Consider the following 16,369-nt stretch of genomic DNA (forward strand, 5'->3'; position numbering starts at 1 on the left):
GTTTAAAATTAAATCAATCAATTAAGAACTAAAACAATTTTGCTATACTTTGTTTTCAAAAAATTACTAACTGTTTGTATTGCTTTGCAATTGCTTCTAAATTATTTTTTTAAAACATGAAAATACTAAGACAAATCTTTTTTGTTCAAAACAAAGTTAATTACTAATTTTAAGACTTTTTTATGAAAAAAATAATATTCTTTTATTTTTATAAGTTTCTTGCTATTTTCTAGTTATTCAGGAGTTCTTGATTTTAAATAATAATACAAATGTAAAATTTCTTAATTTTAAAATTGCAAACATGATGGCAGCATAGTAGCTTTGAACCATCACAGTGGGCCAGAATATAACAAAAATTAGCAATAATGGAAAACGTCTAAATATAATCATATTATACATCTAATCATATGCTCTTGGGGTCTGGAAATCCATTTATAACATCAAAATTAGGTTTTAACCACTCTGAACTGAGCTTGTGAACAAAAATACCCACAAAAGTTTATACCCTTACCCCAAAAGTGAGTTAATAAAAAGTGAGGCAATGAGTTAATGATTTAATTTTTGTTAGAATTTCATCCTAAATTTAACTAAATTAGCAGGTTTTAAATTTCACAGAATAATCTTTCAGAGATAAAAAGTTATGACCATATAAAGTTTATAACCCCCTCACTTTGGGGAGGGTTTAAAATTTCAGTTGTTATTCGTGGTGCAACTCTCTCTCAACTCTTAAACTCCGAAACACGAACCTTGCCAAGCAAGGCCGCTGCGCGGAGAAACTAAATTTAGTCATAACTTTCAAAATCTAAAATATTATTCAATGAAATTTAAAACATGCCAACGTAGTCAAATTTATTAAAATATAATTAAAAAATTCATTAATTAACTCTTACTGTTGGGGTAAGGGGAAAAAGATTTTGGGGTGTTTTTGTTCCCAGGCTACAATCACCACAATTTCTTGGTAAGTATTATCATTTGACATTAGCTTATATATACTTAAATTTGAAGTTAACGCAACGTCTGAAAGTGTTAAATCTGTAACAACAAATAAATTTACTTCGCGCTATTGTAACTATGTTGTTTGAAGGGTCAAAAAACATTTAATTTGCATCCCATATAAAAAAATAAAAATGTTTTGAATTGTGAAATCATATAAACAACACATGTTCATACAAGTTACAAGTTTTCTACAAATAAAAGTTTAATTTCTTTGAAAAGAAGCAATTCCACTTTTTTATACTTTGCAGCAAGCTGATCACTGGATCTGAGCTACACAAAAGTCTTCTCATTAAATCCAGGTTGTTTTTTTTTTCTAGAAACTTCAAGTGTTAAGAATTCTCTGAAGTTTTTTACATCTGTTTCTGCTTTCCTGTGCTTCTTCAGAATACCAATAGAAAACTTATGTTGCGAACTACTTGGTGAGAGTTTGTGTAAACCCTACGGCATATAATACCAGGGGTATTATATGCTGTAGATAAAAAAAAGCGTTGGGCGGTTTCCTTGCAATAGGTCTCTAGAGCCTCAAGATTTACCTCTTTCATACATGAGACAATGCATAGTATGATGTAAAAAAGCTTAGTTAGTTCCTCATTGATACCCAATACCTTCAGCATACTAGAATAGAATAATTCTGAAAACATTTTTATTTATAAATATTTTAATGATCATAGATCGTTTAGCTTAAATTATAAAATTTTAAGGAAGGGTTAGATTTTTATTAAAAAGCAAACCCTAAAAAAACGTCGTGCTGTATCAACATCGTTGGATGTTAATACGGCAATTCCATATCTGCCAGATCCACAACTGTTATCTTTAACATATTTAAAAAGTACTTGTCTACAGTATAAAGTTGAAGAAGGCTTCTCACTAATCCATAGAATTTCAGATGTAGTAACTACAGACAGTTGAAGTGGTACCAAGCAAGTCAGGAATAAAATTTCCTTAACAGAAGAATCTTCATTTCTTCATTCAACAAGTACAATCTTCAGTTTATGGTTTGTAAACAAATTGCTCTGTACTGCCATTAAATCCAACTTTGCTAATTAGCAAAAGTTTGGAATTTTGAAGACAAGTATTGGCAATTTCCATTATCCTCTTTGTTGTATGGTTTAATATATCTGGAAGTCCTACCTCAGCTGAGTAGTCCTCTACTTGTATTTCAGAGACAAGGATGCAGTACTCCTTTGCCTCTTGTACTAAATTATATAAGGGATACATCTTGCTGTATCCTCTTTTCTTGGCTCCATTGTGCAATATTTAACATTCATTTTTGGATAATTTGCATTGTAATAACAGAGCAAGTGCTTAATTACTATAGCAATCACTTTGCTGTATTACTCCATCATCTTTATTACTGATTATTTCCTGCAAAACTTGTGCATCTTTTAACCTTCCATCCATCTTCAGATGCATCATAGCAGCAGATAACAGCTAATCTGTGGACTTTTGGCTGCATAATTCTCAAATATTGGCATTGAAAACATAACATTTGCATAGAAGACATATAACACTAAATGATTAATTTATATATATATATATATATATATATATATATATATATATATATATATATATATATATATATATATAATTTAATTACCAGGATTAATAGGTGGATCTGAAGGTTGAATAGTCTCTACAGGATTGACATTACTATCAAACCAGTTCTGGTTACTTAGCCTTAAATCGTGTCCTAGTTATGTTTTTCTCCTTCTATTTCCATCTAAGATTGTTATAAAATCACTTTTAATCTCATCTGATATATTCAAACCCTTCAAAATAATGTCAACCTTGATATCTACTATACTATTAATCTTCTTTTCCCATTTGGCCTCTAAAAGTTTATAATACAAACCTTGCTGCTTCATTATGTTGAAACTGTCATTTAAATTTTTTCAATTTTAATTTTTAAAAAAGGATTTTACAGTTAATTTATTTTAACCAGAAACCGTTACAGTGTGTTGTAACGGTTTGTGGTCAACGCTGCAATGACTTGTGGTCAATAAAAATTATTTGATCAACACGTTGGTAGTGGGTGTTTATTATTTATTTAATTACTAAAAACAATGACTTGAACAAAAAGTTTTAAGCAAATTACATACTTTTGGAAAGTATTTTTTTTTGTTAACTTTTCAAAATTTAGTCAATTTAACCTTTGACAACGTGCGGCCGCTGGAGGAAAATGGGGGAGGGGTTGGAAGTCATTTACCTATAAAGATAAATTATTTTCAAATGTTACAGATGTATTGCCAGTATTTACATGTTTTTCAAATTTTTCACACATATTTTAATAACTTTTTGACTTTGAAGCATCCTAAAAGGTTTACAAAATTGATCAAGTGCATTATAAAATAAACATTTATTGCCATTAACATATGCATGTTAATTGCAAATGATAAAAAAAGTCAATATACAACCTTTTGTTTTGACCTTTTTGCTAAACTCTGGCCCACTGTGCATCATAAGGTCTTTGGTATGTTTGTTATGTAAGCTATCGCAGTGAAAGAGTAAAAGTGAGCTAGGATGTTGCTCTATACTTTTTAAAGTTGTCCTGGTCATGACATTAAGCTGTTCTAAATTGGGGCATGCAAGGCCCTTTAGCCGAGGTGGAGGCAACTTATCTCATAACTTACCTAGATAAAAAAATTTCTGATATAAAACCCCCAATTCAATTGAGGGTAAGGGTAGGATAAACTTTAAAAGATTTAATGGTAATCTTTCTAGTGGTATTATCACAATAAAAACACTCACAATATTGCTAATTCTTAACTAGACTTCAGTAACAGTCTTCTATATAATTCTTATTAGATAAATAACCATAAAATAAATTAGTTTTCAGAGTATGTCTCACTTCCTTTCTCAATTAGAAAAGTTGCTTCAATAGCTGGTTGCCAATCAGCTAAAGAAGATATAATATCCACCATAATATGCAAAATTATATCAACTAAATCTCTGGCAGATTTGTTCAATCATTCACAATTAAACATAATTCAAACCTCACAATTTAACATAAACTTGTCAGATAGTTATTAACTTGCAAATCATCAACCAAGAAATCACATGGCATAAAACCATTCTACATATAAAGTAAATCACACGCAACTCAACACAACTAAAAACATTAGGAAAATGCTTTACAAAGCTGCTTTCTTGACCTAAACAAATACTTTAATAGCACTTCTGAATTACTTTTGCCAAACATTGTTGTCAAACTATGGCATTTTATTTGTTAATTATTATTATTATTACAGGGTGGCTACACTTTTTTTGTCTGAAAAAATTAGGATAATTTATGATAATTTAGGAGATTTTTTAAGGTTTTTAAAGAGATTTACCAGGAAATTTGAAAAAAAAAGTATTAAAATCTTAGGAGATTTTAGGAGGATTTCAAAAATAAAGTGGCACCATATCAGAACTGAAGTATGGTACCTTCAAGGGTGTGCTCTCTTTATTAAAATTTTTAAGTTTAGTATCATGGTCAGATTTTAAGGCCTTCAGGGACTTCTCTTTCTGACTAATTAAAGTCTAGTTTTTGTGCATCCTTGACATGTCCCATAAATTTAGTTGTCATAGTCAATTGGGATGATTTTATATTTTCACTGCACATGTGGTCATGTTAAATTCTCTGTGTTACAAGAGCATCAGTTAGCATATTATTTTCCAGAAGTTGGTCGTTTATACTAAATCCACGCTCTACTTGTGCCATGAGACAAAATTAGTAACAATTGGTAAATTTTCAATAAGTCCTTGAACCTTGAAGCATCTGTATATTGAACCAAAAAATAATACAATCTATCACTTTCTTTTTTGAACCCAAGAAATTTCTCCTTGTTCACTTTCACAACAGTAGTTAAAAATTGAAAATACTGCAATTTGGCTTGATCATCAGCTGAAGGTGATACCTTTTTATAAGCAACTAAATTCAGCAACAACTTGTAAATATAAAGTTTACACATCTCATGAGATTCCACCATGTACAAAGGTAATAAACATAATAAGTATCTGGCAAAATATAAGTTTAGCGCACTTTTTTCAACCATATGTTTGCACATTGTAACTAAAAACCGTTGAAGTTCTGTTTTAAAATGATATATTTGTGTATCAGTAACTTTTTTTTAGATTTCAGATGCTGCAACTTATATTTTATTCAAAATCAATATTCAAGGTCAATATTTGTGACCAACACTTGATTTTTGCACATCAATAATATCAACTTTTAATAATTTAAAAGTTGTGGATGCTTCAGACAAAACTTCTTTTCTGATAAAATTTGATAAAAATAGCCTCAGTAAATTCTCAAGTGTTTCCACAAGAAAAGTTTTCATAGGATTGTCTGTTTAAAAAACTAAGAAGAAAGAATTAAACAATTTTGCAGTTTCCTTAAAAAATTGCAACTTTATAGCATGAAGAAAGGTATTCATAACAGATATTTTGCCCAGGTTGCTTGCTTTTTGGTAAACTTTTTTAAAAGTAAAAAACCACAATAATCATCGGCCATATTTCCATTGCTCTCTTTGCTAATTTCTCATTTTCAATCCAACAATGGCTACAGAACTGTAGAGCATAGTCTGAAGACTGAGTTTGAGTAAGATTTTTTGAAATCAGTACGATGGGAAGGAAATATCTTATACAACGAAGACAGTAATTTGTTTAACTTCCATCCTAAAGCATTTGTACCATTCTTGAATGAACAGTGCATTGTGTGAAGACCGCATGATCCAATTGATAATAACTGACTGAGTTCACATTCACTTCTCTTAGCATTTAAATTAAAAAGGAAAGACATATTAACATATGGCCCATCCATGGAAACCTGGAGCATTTTATCTTCTTTTAAACCACTCATACATAATGAAAATTTATCATAATATCAACAGCGGCAGCTTTTAGAGTTTTAGAGAATTTAGAGTTGTAATATCTTAATTTTACCATCTCTAATGAGGATCTCAATATCTAACATGCAAATCCATCTGACTCTTCCACTCATAGGCATATATTGTTGATATTTTCATTCATTAACTTGTATTTTCAATGTGTTTGTATTCAGATCTGCAACAGACATAACCTTTAAACACACATTACATATAACATTCAAAAATATGTTTCTTTCATTAACATGTATTTCCAATGTGTTTGTATTCATATCTGTAACAGATATAACCTTTAAACATACAGCAATCATCTAGGTCATATTTAAAAAATTCAGAATATATCTTGCAAAAAATATTGTTAAACAATGCAGAATAATTTATTTTATAAATTTAGCATATAGCTTGTGGGTTTCTCAATTTTATGATAGGTGATGATTGAAAAAGTTAAAAAAACAAATATATTACAAAATTATATTTTTAGAAAAAAACTTTTGGCAAAAAGGAGTATAAGGAGTTATAAGAAAGATTATGCAGAAATAAAAAATAATCAAACATACCTAACATAATAACATAATACTTAACTAAATAAAATTTTTTTATAATTTAATTTTTTAATATTTATTGTCTTTTAACTACTCTGAAAATTTAGCTTTATATTTGACTGACATTTTCTTTTCTAAAAAATACAAAATTATTTTAAGTCAACCTAATTAAAATAAAATTATAGTAAAAATAATTTTGATGTTCAGAACTTAGACAGAAATAAGAAAAAAAAATTAAATTTTATTTGAATAAAATTTTTAAATTATTAAAATATTACAAAAATATTAATTATACATTTGAGTAACTTATTTTCTCTCAGTAAACAACAGTACTAACTTCAAGTCTGAACCATTTCATTAACTTTATTGTTGATTGGCTGATAATAGTTTATGTATTATACTCAGGACAAATAAATTAGGAGAATTTAGGAGTATAGATGATTTTCATCTATACTTGAGGAGAAATTATGTCTTTTTAAGATGTTTTTCAAATATTAGGACATTTTAGATTTTTTAGGAGGCATGGCCACCTAAAAAATCTAAAATGTCCTAATATGTGAAAATTATTTATTGTTATTATTATTATTATTATTATTATTATTATTATCATTATTATTATTATTATTATTGTTATTACAACAAAGTTAGCATATATATAAGAGAATTTTAAATATTAAAAAAGATGGGTAATTCCATATCAAAGCAACTTATGGTACCCAAGGTACCACCTCAGACTTGCTTCAAACTTGATCACCCACAGATTTTACACGATCTTAAAAACATCAGCTTGATTAGCTAAACTGCTCAAAAGTTATGATCAAATCAGTATTGACCAAAATTGGAAAAAATTTAGTATCTGGAGCTAACAGTAGATTCTTTTGATTTTTGACAGAGCATAACTTTGTAAATAAAATAGATAATTACCTGAAATTTTGTACATTAATAGTTTTTCAACCAAGCAATAAATTTTGAAGGTGTTTTTGACTGTTTATAAACAGTTTTTGAATTATTGTACCGCATAGGTGCAAAAAATTGTATTATAAAAATATTTTGGAAACTTTAATGTGCTACAGTTCAATACCTATAGATAGAGAGAGCAAATTTTTTTGCTACTTTGATATACTTATGATAACTGCCTGTGGTAAAAAGCAAAACTATGTATTAAAATTTAGTTAAACACTTGCAGCAACCAATTAAAATATCACTTTTTTTGAAAAATATGATAACTTACACTCACTTGGCAGGCATAGAAAATAGCATAAACAGTTGAAATAAACTATGAATCTTTTTATTCTAGAAGTTCTATATATAGACAATCATCAAGAAAAAAATAAAGACTTATACTCTGTCATATGACATGATTGTAGCCCTATGACCTAGGAGTATATTTTTAACTTTTCCCAGAATGAATATTCTCAGTTTTCCCTTATAAGATACAATCAGTGTGTTAATTCAATTTATTTGATATGATTTTGGAATATTTATTTAATTTTATGCATATAATTTACACATGAATATAATTTGAGTGTAAAACACTTCAATTACATTAAGAGTTGGTTGTAAAATCTAAATCTAAACTTTTAAGAATTATATTGGATATATGATAATATTTATATATTATAATATTTATATATTGAAAATATCAAATATATATATATATATATGAAATACACAAAAATGTAAGTAAATGTGATAAATTAGGATATGGAAAGTAAAAAGTTAAAAAACTGTATACAAGTATCACAAACCTAGTAGCATTAGCATTGGATATAGACCCAAAAAATATAGCATTGGAAAAAGAGCAAAAGTGCATTAACTAAAATGATTTAGACAAAGTAAAAAAAGAAAGTAAAAACAAGTTTGAAGGAAGAAAAAATTCAGTTACTCTAGTTAGTAAAAAATTCAGTTACTCTAGTTAACTCCTGATAATCAATTGAAAGAACATTTCAGTTTAAGAACATCTTATTAAAAAAGCCAAGAAGTCAAAATATGAAAAGGATACTTGCTAAAACTGAGACTAATAAAAAGATAACCTTTAAAAGTTGTTAAACAGAAAGTTTGAGGAAAGTATGTGTTTGTAATATAAATAGTTAAAGCTGCATATTTCATCTACGTTCCAACTGTTCTGTTAACTAAATTTAAAGACTTACTTGGAAAATGTGTTTAAAAAAGAATAATTTAAATTTTGACAATCAGATCACATACAAACTATGGGAATAAACTGACCAAACTGCACTTGTCACAGTCCATGTTAGTATTTTTGAGTTTATCAAAACTCTAGGTGAAACTTTAAATGATCTTTGCTACCACCACTTCATCAAAGAAGCCCAACCTCCATACTTATCAGATTCAAAAATCACATTAAATCAACATATTTGTCTTAAATTTATGGATTCTGCAGAGAACTATATTTTCTAGTGCAAGATGCTGCATATAGGTTTTACTGGCAAGCTGATCAAGCTACCTTACATCCGTTAGCTGTCTAGTGCAATGATCAAAAAGATCAATTCAAATGTGAATGCTGTTGTATAATTTCTGACCATCTTTGCGATGAAGAAACATCATTTTATTGTTTTCTCAACAAGTTACTTTCTATGGTTGAAATCAAACAACCCACAATCAATAAAATGAAATACTTCAGTAATTGTGCAGCGTCACAGTACAAAAGTTACAAATATTAAATTTAATGTAATACCTTGAAGGTCACAATATAAATACTGAGCATCAATTCTTAACCATGTTCCATGGCAAAAGCCCATGTAATGAAATAAGAGGAACTATAAAAAACGGCAAAAGCGAGTCTATGAGCAACAATTACAAATCAGATTCTTGTACCACACAAACTGTTTACATCAGTCCCAGACATAGCAGTTTTGTACCAGATAGAGATATATTTTTTTACAGAGAATCTCCAGCAAACCTGTTTAATACACCCTTTTGTTGAATAAGGTCAACTTGGTACAAAAGACCCTTTAAGCTTTAAACCCAGTACATATATTGCATGCTTGAATGATGAATGGTATACAGGGTTTGTGCTTGAGATTTGTAATGAAAACCTAGATGCTAATGAGAAGTTCATGCAAACAAATTTAAATAGAACTTATGATGCATAGCCATGTCAGTTTTTGTCTATTTGAAAGTTAATCGTCAAGTTAGTGCTCCATCTATTACAAGTAGAAGTGCTTTTGACTACAATTTTCCTAATAATGATTATGACAATATTATAAGTTATTTCAATCAGTGATAATGAAATTAGTGTACTTGTGTTTTTCACACTCATCACACTCAAATTGCTACAATTATGACATAAGATAGAGTATAACTTTAAATTTTTTTGGTGATAGTCTATATCAGGCCCATAAATGGCCATAAAATGCGAGACAAAAAATTATAAATTGATTTTATAGAAATCATTTTTGGTCAAAATATGTTTAATTAGTGGAGTTTGGATATTAAACATTATTTTAGTATTTTAAACAGTGGAGTTTGGATATTATTAAATAATACTTAAATAATACCAATGAAGTTATTTGTTAAAAAAAACGCCACGCATAAATTAAAATTAAAAATCTTAGTGCAAGTGCCTATGTATTATTTCTTCTATTTGAAAGTTAAATTTAACATGATGTTTTTTTAATTGTCGTTGAACTTTATCATATTATCCCTTGATCATACTTGATCATAATGGTTAAGTCAAACCATCCGCTAACTCGTACAGTGTTTTTGGGTCCATTTGACAAAAAACTTTACTTAACTAGAACTTTTACTTTGAATTGCATAAAATTCCATGTAATACAACATCAAAACTTGCAACACTTCAATAAAAATTCCAAACTTTGAATGCTTAAAAATTAAATATCTAGCGTAATATTCTATTTATAATAATTTATCAAACTAAAACTTCATTTATAGCTACAATTTCTTACAGAAATTATTAATAAATAGAACACATTCTATTTATTAATGGCTATTAAATTCAAAATAAAATTTAATAAAATATCAAATATAATTTAATAAACTAAACATTTTCACTGATATCTTCAAATAGGTCAAGCTTATATTAAAGTCTATTATTCAAAAATATTGAAGCTAAACAAAACTAAATATAAATCTTTTCAGAATTAACGGGATTATACTGTTTATTATTAATTGTTATAAATATTGCTTATTGAAACTTTGGGAAGCTTCAACAAACAACAAAAGAAAAAATGTAAAGTCACTAGTTTCATGTCTTCATGACCTTATTTATACTGATGTAACCAACGCTTTTCTACAAATATACATCTTATTTATAAATCTGCATAAGTGTGTGTACATAAAATATATGTATATATATAGATCATTTTCCATAGCGTCCACTGTATTTGAGCACAGCCCAAAAGTAAAAATTGAGGGTCTTTTTTTTTATATATATATACTATATATATGTCTATATATATATATATATATATATAATATATATATATATATATATATATATATATATATATATATATATATATATATATATATACATACTACATATATATATATATATACTATATATATATACATATATATACATATATACATATATATATATATAATATATATATATATACATGTTACAAAAGTTTTGACCTCTTGCAGGTGAAATAGACAAATTTTGCAACTACTAACTACATTTAAAAACTTCAATAGTTTTATTGTTCCCTTTTTTTTTGTTATATATATATATATATATATATTATATATATATATATATATATATATATATATATATATATATATATATATATATATATATATACACTTACACTAATATATATTTTGTTAGTATAGTATATTATATAAGCTTATTATATACTTATTAAGTAAATAATCAAGTATATAAAACTTGATAATAATTAAATGGCACATTCAGTTTAAATTAGAACACAGTTTTCTTTTTTGTACAAGGAAAGTTATAAAGTCATTACTGTTAACAGATAGATTGGAATGTTTACTTTTTTCAAAACGTGTTTGTCCAAATGAGAATAGTAGAGCGAGAAGTTCACATTATATAAAAGAAAACTGGCCTGCAAGAAATCTCAATACAAATAATAAAAATGTTATTGCTGAACCACCCATGGATCCAAAAGATGGTTCCCATAGAGTCCCATTAAAATTTAAATTATAAAATTAAAACTTGAGAAAATTTTGAAAAAGTTTAAAAAATCATGCATTAATGATAGAGTTATTAAAATTTAGTTAAACTTTAGTAATATGTTGAATAAAAATCTATAAATTTTTATAATAATTCAACTGTAAAAACAGTTAAAATATTCCTAAAAAACACATCATGATCTTTTTGCATTCCTTTTGTAGACTAGTTCTCGAGCATTCCTACACACAAACCAACAGTAATCTGCAAGAATAGCCTCATTCCAATGACCCTAATATCTTTGTTCCATTACAGAAATAACATGGTGAAATATTTCCCCATGTTTATCACTAACAGCACCACAACTGGGGAAGGGGGGAGGGGTAAGAATTTTAGGTGTGAATGGAGGAAATGAATCTTAAGAGACATGTTACATTAAAGTTGATGGTATTTTTGCATAAGTACTGTTATCAATTGAATGTATTTAATATCTCTTTTGTTGCCTAAAAAGCCACAAATCACTCGCTTAAGAGCTTCCCAATTTTCCTTTTCTTGCCCCTTCAAAACTTTATAAAATGGAAAATCTTTCATAAGTTGACGTATTTATGGCTCAACAAAAATACCCTCTTTAACTTTTGCATCACTTATTTTTGGAAATTCGTTTCTTAAATACCTAAAAGTCTGTCCTTCTTTGTTTATACCTTTGACAAAGTTTTTCATTAAACCCAACTTGTAAAGGTGGAAGAAGAACATATTTTGGAACCACAAGTGGTTCCAAAAGATGTTCTTAATAACATTTTTTTCATCTGTATCATCAAATTAAGACAATGCATTAATCCAAAGATATTAATGCAAATAACAAGATTACTTTTCTTCTCAAAAAAGAAAGCAGATTCTGCTGCCGTTTTTTGTGATGTAAAACCTTGGAGAAGATTCCACTTTTGACCTTAGAAGTTCTGCCTTTTCCTGTGACAAGTCTAGTCTCGAACAAGATCACTTAATTTTGCTTGACTCAATCTGTGTGGCACATCATATATGTTAACACAAAATCAAGATCATTTGATGTGGAGGGCTTATTTTCTTCTTTTTCTTCTATATCTACTTCATTTCTGCCTTCATTTTCTGCTATTAACTCACAACTTTGTGGTGGAATAGGCTCTGGTAAACTATCCGAATGTGGAATAGGTTGAATGGTAAATGGAAGATTCGGATATTTAACTGTTCCTATTTTCTTTATTGCAAACCTGCCTTAATGGGTGGGGTCAAGCAGAAATAGCTGTAATCTGTATGATTTTTAGACTCCCTCCATACCATAGGAACAGCAAAACCCAAAGATCTTTTTTTATTTTTTAACCATTCTTGTAATGTAATCGAACAAGAGCTACAGCATATAGTAGAGCCCATGAGTTATCCTGGCCCCCAACCGTCATATCAAAGTAATGCTGGTAAGTGGTCACATAACTAATATCAAAAGTTTTAAAATGAATAAAATATTATGGATGGTCATAAAAAAAAAATTTTTTTTTTAAAAATGAAAATTTATACCCTTGAGAGAGAATTTTTGCTTATACTTCTTAAACTAGAGCTAATATGTAATTTTTAATGTCATTTTTGAATTCAGCTGGTAGAAATACATAAGAAATAACTAATCTTGGTTCCGAAACAAAATAACTGTTGGGCAGTGTAATTATGGTGCAGTAACATATTTCTTCCAGTTGTTAGACAAATGCATTAACAAAAAAATCAAAGCTTTTTTTTCTGATTTCCTAGACTTCACATGAAAAAAATTCAAACAAATTGTCCACCTTTTACCTTGTACCTACTGGTACGCTTTTTGACGACCTCCTCACAATTCCAGAGTATGTAATTTATATATGCAGGCCTTGTTACAAGATTTCGCTGCGTAATGAAAACATGTAACGCATTTCAAAGTAACTCAACTCAGCAAATATATTTTATATTGTTAGAAGTTATATTGTGTCACAAGCATCTTTTTAAGTACCGCATTGTAATTAAAGTTATTTTATTAACGCGTTAAAAATCATACAAACAGTTTTTTTGTTCTCACTATAACAAAAGTTACAAATAAAATCTAAGTTCTTATATGAAAAATCATTTTTATTACTTTTTTCAAACATGAACTAAATTTTTTTGAAAAAAATATTTTTTTCATAAAATGTAACATAATATTTGTTTACTTTCTTATAATTTTACAGCTGGTTTTTGGTTATTTTATCAACTGTTAATAAATTTTTTCTTATTTATTTTGTGAACTCTTTTTAATAATGTTTTTAAACAATAAAGAGTCTTTTTTATTATTTATCAGTTACCGATAACGTATTCGTGATCATAATTTATTTTCATAAATTAAACGAATGTCATTAAAACTTTACGTTATTGAATTAACAATAAACAAAATATCTTATTAATAAAATATTTACATCAAAACAAATCGTGTATTTAAAAGGAATTTATATATTTAATTCCTTAAGATAAAACTTAAAACACTTTATTTTCTTTAACTAATTTTTAACAACAACAAACAAATTATTAAATAAACTGTTTCTTTAACAAAAAATCTATTAGCTTACAATTGCAGTTTAACACTTTTACTTACGACTTTATTTTTTCTAAATAAACGTCACATAAACAATATCAAAAGATAATTTAAATATTCTAAAAGATAAAAGTTTTTGCGTAACGCAAAACTGCTTAATGCGTAGGCAAATCAACTTTTCCCAGGCAAAATACGAGCTGTGTAACGCTTCTTAACAAGGCCTGGTAGCACATTAAATTTTCCAAAAATTATTTTTAATATTATGATTTTTAGGGACTATGAGGTACAATAATTCAAAAACTATTTAAAATCAGTCAAAAACACCTGCAAAAATAGATTGTTTGGGTGAAAAACTAATAATGTTCAAAATTTCAGGTAATGACTTGATTTAAAAAGTTATGGTCTGTCAAAAATCAAAAAAATCTATTGTAAGCTCTAGACAAAAAAATTTTTTTAATTTTGTTCAATATTGATTTTATCATAACTTTTGAACGAATAAGCCAATCAAACTAAAATTTTCAGGATTGTGTTTTTTTCATAAAATAAAAATTTGAAACAAACCTAAGGTGCTACTCTGGGGAACTTTCTAAAAACTAGGGGATTTCATATGGAATAACCCAGTTTATTTTATTGCAGATAGTTATTTTTTTTACAATGGTAATGATTGTGTAAAGTAATTAAATTTAACTTTTTTTTAAAAATTGCAAATCTATAGAAAAGGAAAAAATTTATACATATTTTTTGTTGATTTTTATTCAATTTCTTTGTTTTCTTTAATTTTTTCATTTCATTTTTGTTTTTTTATTTTTAGTACATATATCAACTGACAATAGGGAGAACATAAAGTGCAGCTATAGTACAGTGATTAACATGCTTGCCCCAGAAGCTAGAAATCCATGATTCTATGCCACCTCTAAACTAGTTTATAACATGGATAAAATAGGAGGCGTTAATTCTTTTTAAATGCTCTTCCATAGTGCTCTGTGATAAGACCATAAGTAGGGAAATTCCTGTGAAAAATAATAAACAAAAATTGCAGGAAACTTTTTCCGGGATGTCAGGATTTTTTTTGGGTACCTATGGATTTAAATAACAAATCGTTAATACTCTGACTCTGAATCGTTAATACTCTGATTTGTAGTGGAGTCAGAGTGGCAAAACAAAATTGCTACTCCGACTCTAATAGTAAAACTTCTTGATATTGCACGTGCATGTACAAAATATTTAACCTTGAAAGAATTTTTCATATATTTGGCCAAAAAAAATTTTTTTAAAGTCGGGGTCTGAAAATTTCAATGATTGGATTCAGAGTCGGAGTTGATACTTTTTTTTATAACCTTACACCCCTAAATAAAAAGATCAGAAAAATCTTTGCAGTTAATTTCAATAAATCAACTATACTTCTAGAATTCAATTTGTTTAGAGCGACTAACAGAAGATCACACAATTAAGATACGCTTTATAATGCATTTTTAACAGTTCGACCATCCAGTGTTAAAGCTTAATGAGTATTTATTTCAACAGGCTTTATACAAAGTATAATAAACCAATTTTTTAAACAAAGTTTAGATTATCAGAAAGTTATCTGGATGAACTGATTTTTCTAAAAGTTCACTTTAAATCACAAAAATAGTTTTAAGAATAAAGTAAAAAAAAAGAGAAGACTTTATATGTTTACATATTATCTAAATTTATTTAAATTTTATGTAAACATATTTTTTATTTAAATATTCATAGTGTTGCCGGATCCCAGGAACACTATGAATAATTAGCGCTAAACCTAATTATATAGCAATAGCAAAAAGTCTGGGAATTTGCAATCCCTAACTATAAGGACTTCTTGAGGCAACTCAAAGAAAAAAAAATGAAAAAAGAAAAAAAAGTGTACATCAAGACAAGGCTTGTGTTGTATGTTTTAGAGTTAGGTATGGTTTAGAGTTAGCAGTCCTAATTCTAATCCTAACCCTTATATATGTACCTCCCTGATTTTATTATGCACTTCCTGCATGTTTTCCCTATTTAAATAATCCAATTAATAAACTGGGGAAATATTCAGTTGCAAAACATCCATTAAATCAAAAATATTATTTACAATGCAAAATATCAAAATTGATTTTGTCAAGCAACAAAATATTTTGTAAATTATTAAATTCAAGCAGCAAGATATCAAGGTAGAATTTATTATTATCATTAAAAATTAATACAAAAATACAACTAAGTACAAAGACAAACCTCTAAAGTAAAGAATGGTGCAATAACAGAATTTGCTGTCTGACCAACA

General features: G+C 27.6%; 1 protein-coding gene across 4 annotated transcripts in view; it reads right to left on the reverse strand.

Annotated features, from left to right (window-relative positions):
* Positions 1-16,369, reverse strand: part of LOC100210193 (MFS-type transporter SLC18B1) — a 57,232-nt gene that overhangs the window by 40,645 nt on the left and 218 nt on the right. For all 4 annotated transcript variants that reach the window (XR_010638225.1, XM_065796198.1, XM_065796197.1 and 1 more), the window contains exon 1: positions 16,321-16,369. This exon is cut by the window's right edge and continues 218 nt beyond it. Coding sequence is in view for 3 of the 4 variants with exons in the window: in XM_065796198.1 (XP_065652270.1) it covers positions 16,321-16,369 (49 nt within the window). In the remaining variant the exon portion in view is untranslated. The remainder of the gene's footprint in view (positions 1-16,320) is intronic.

This window comes from Hydra vulgaris, chromosome 04 (assembly GCF_038396675.1).
Source record: "Hydra vulgaris chromosome 04, alternate assembly HydraT2T_AEP".
NCBI lineage: Eukaryota > Metazoa > Cnidaria > Hydrozoa > Anthoathecata > Hydridae > Hydra > Hydra vulgaris.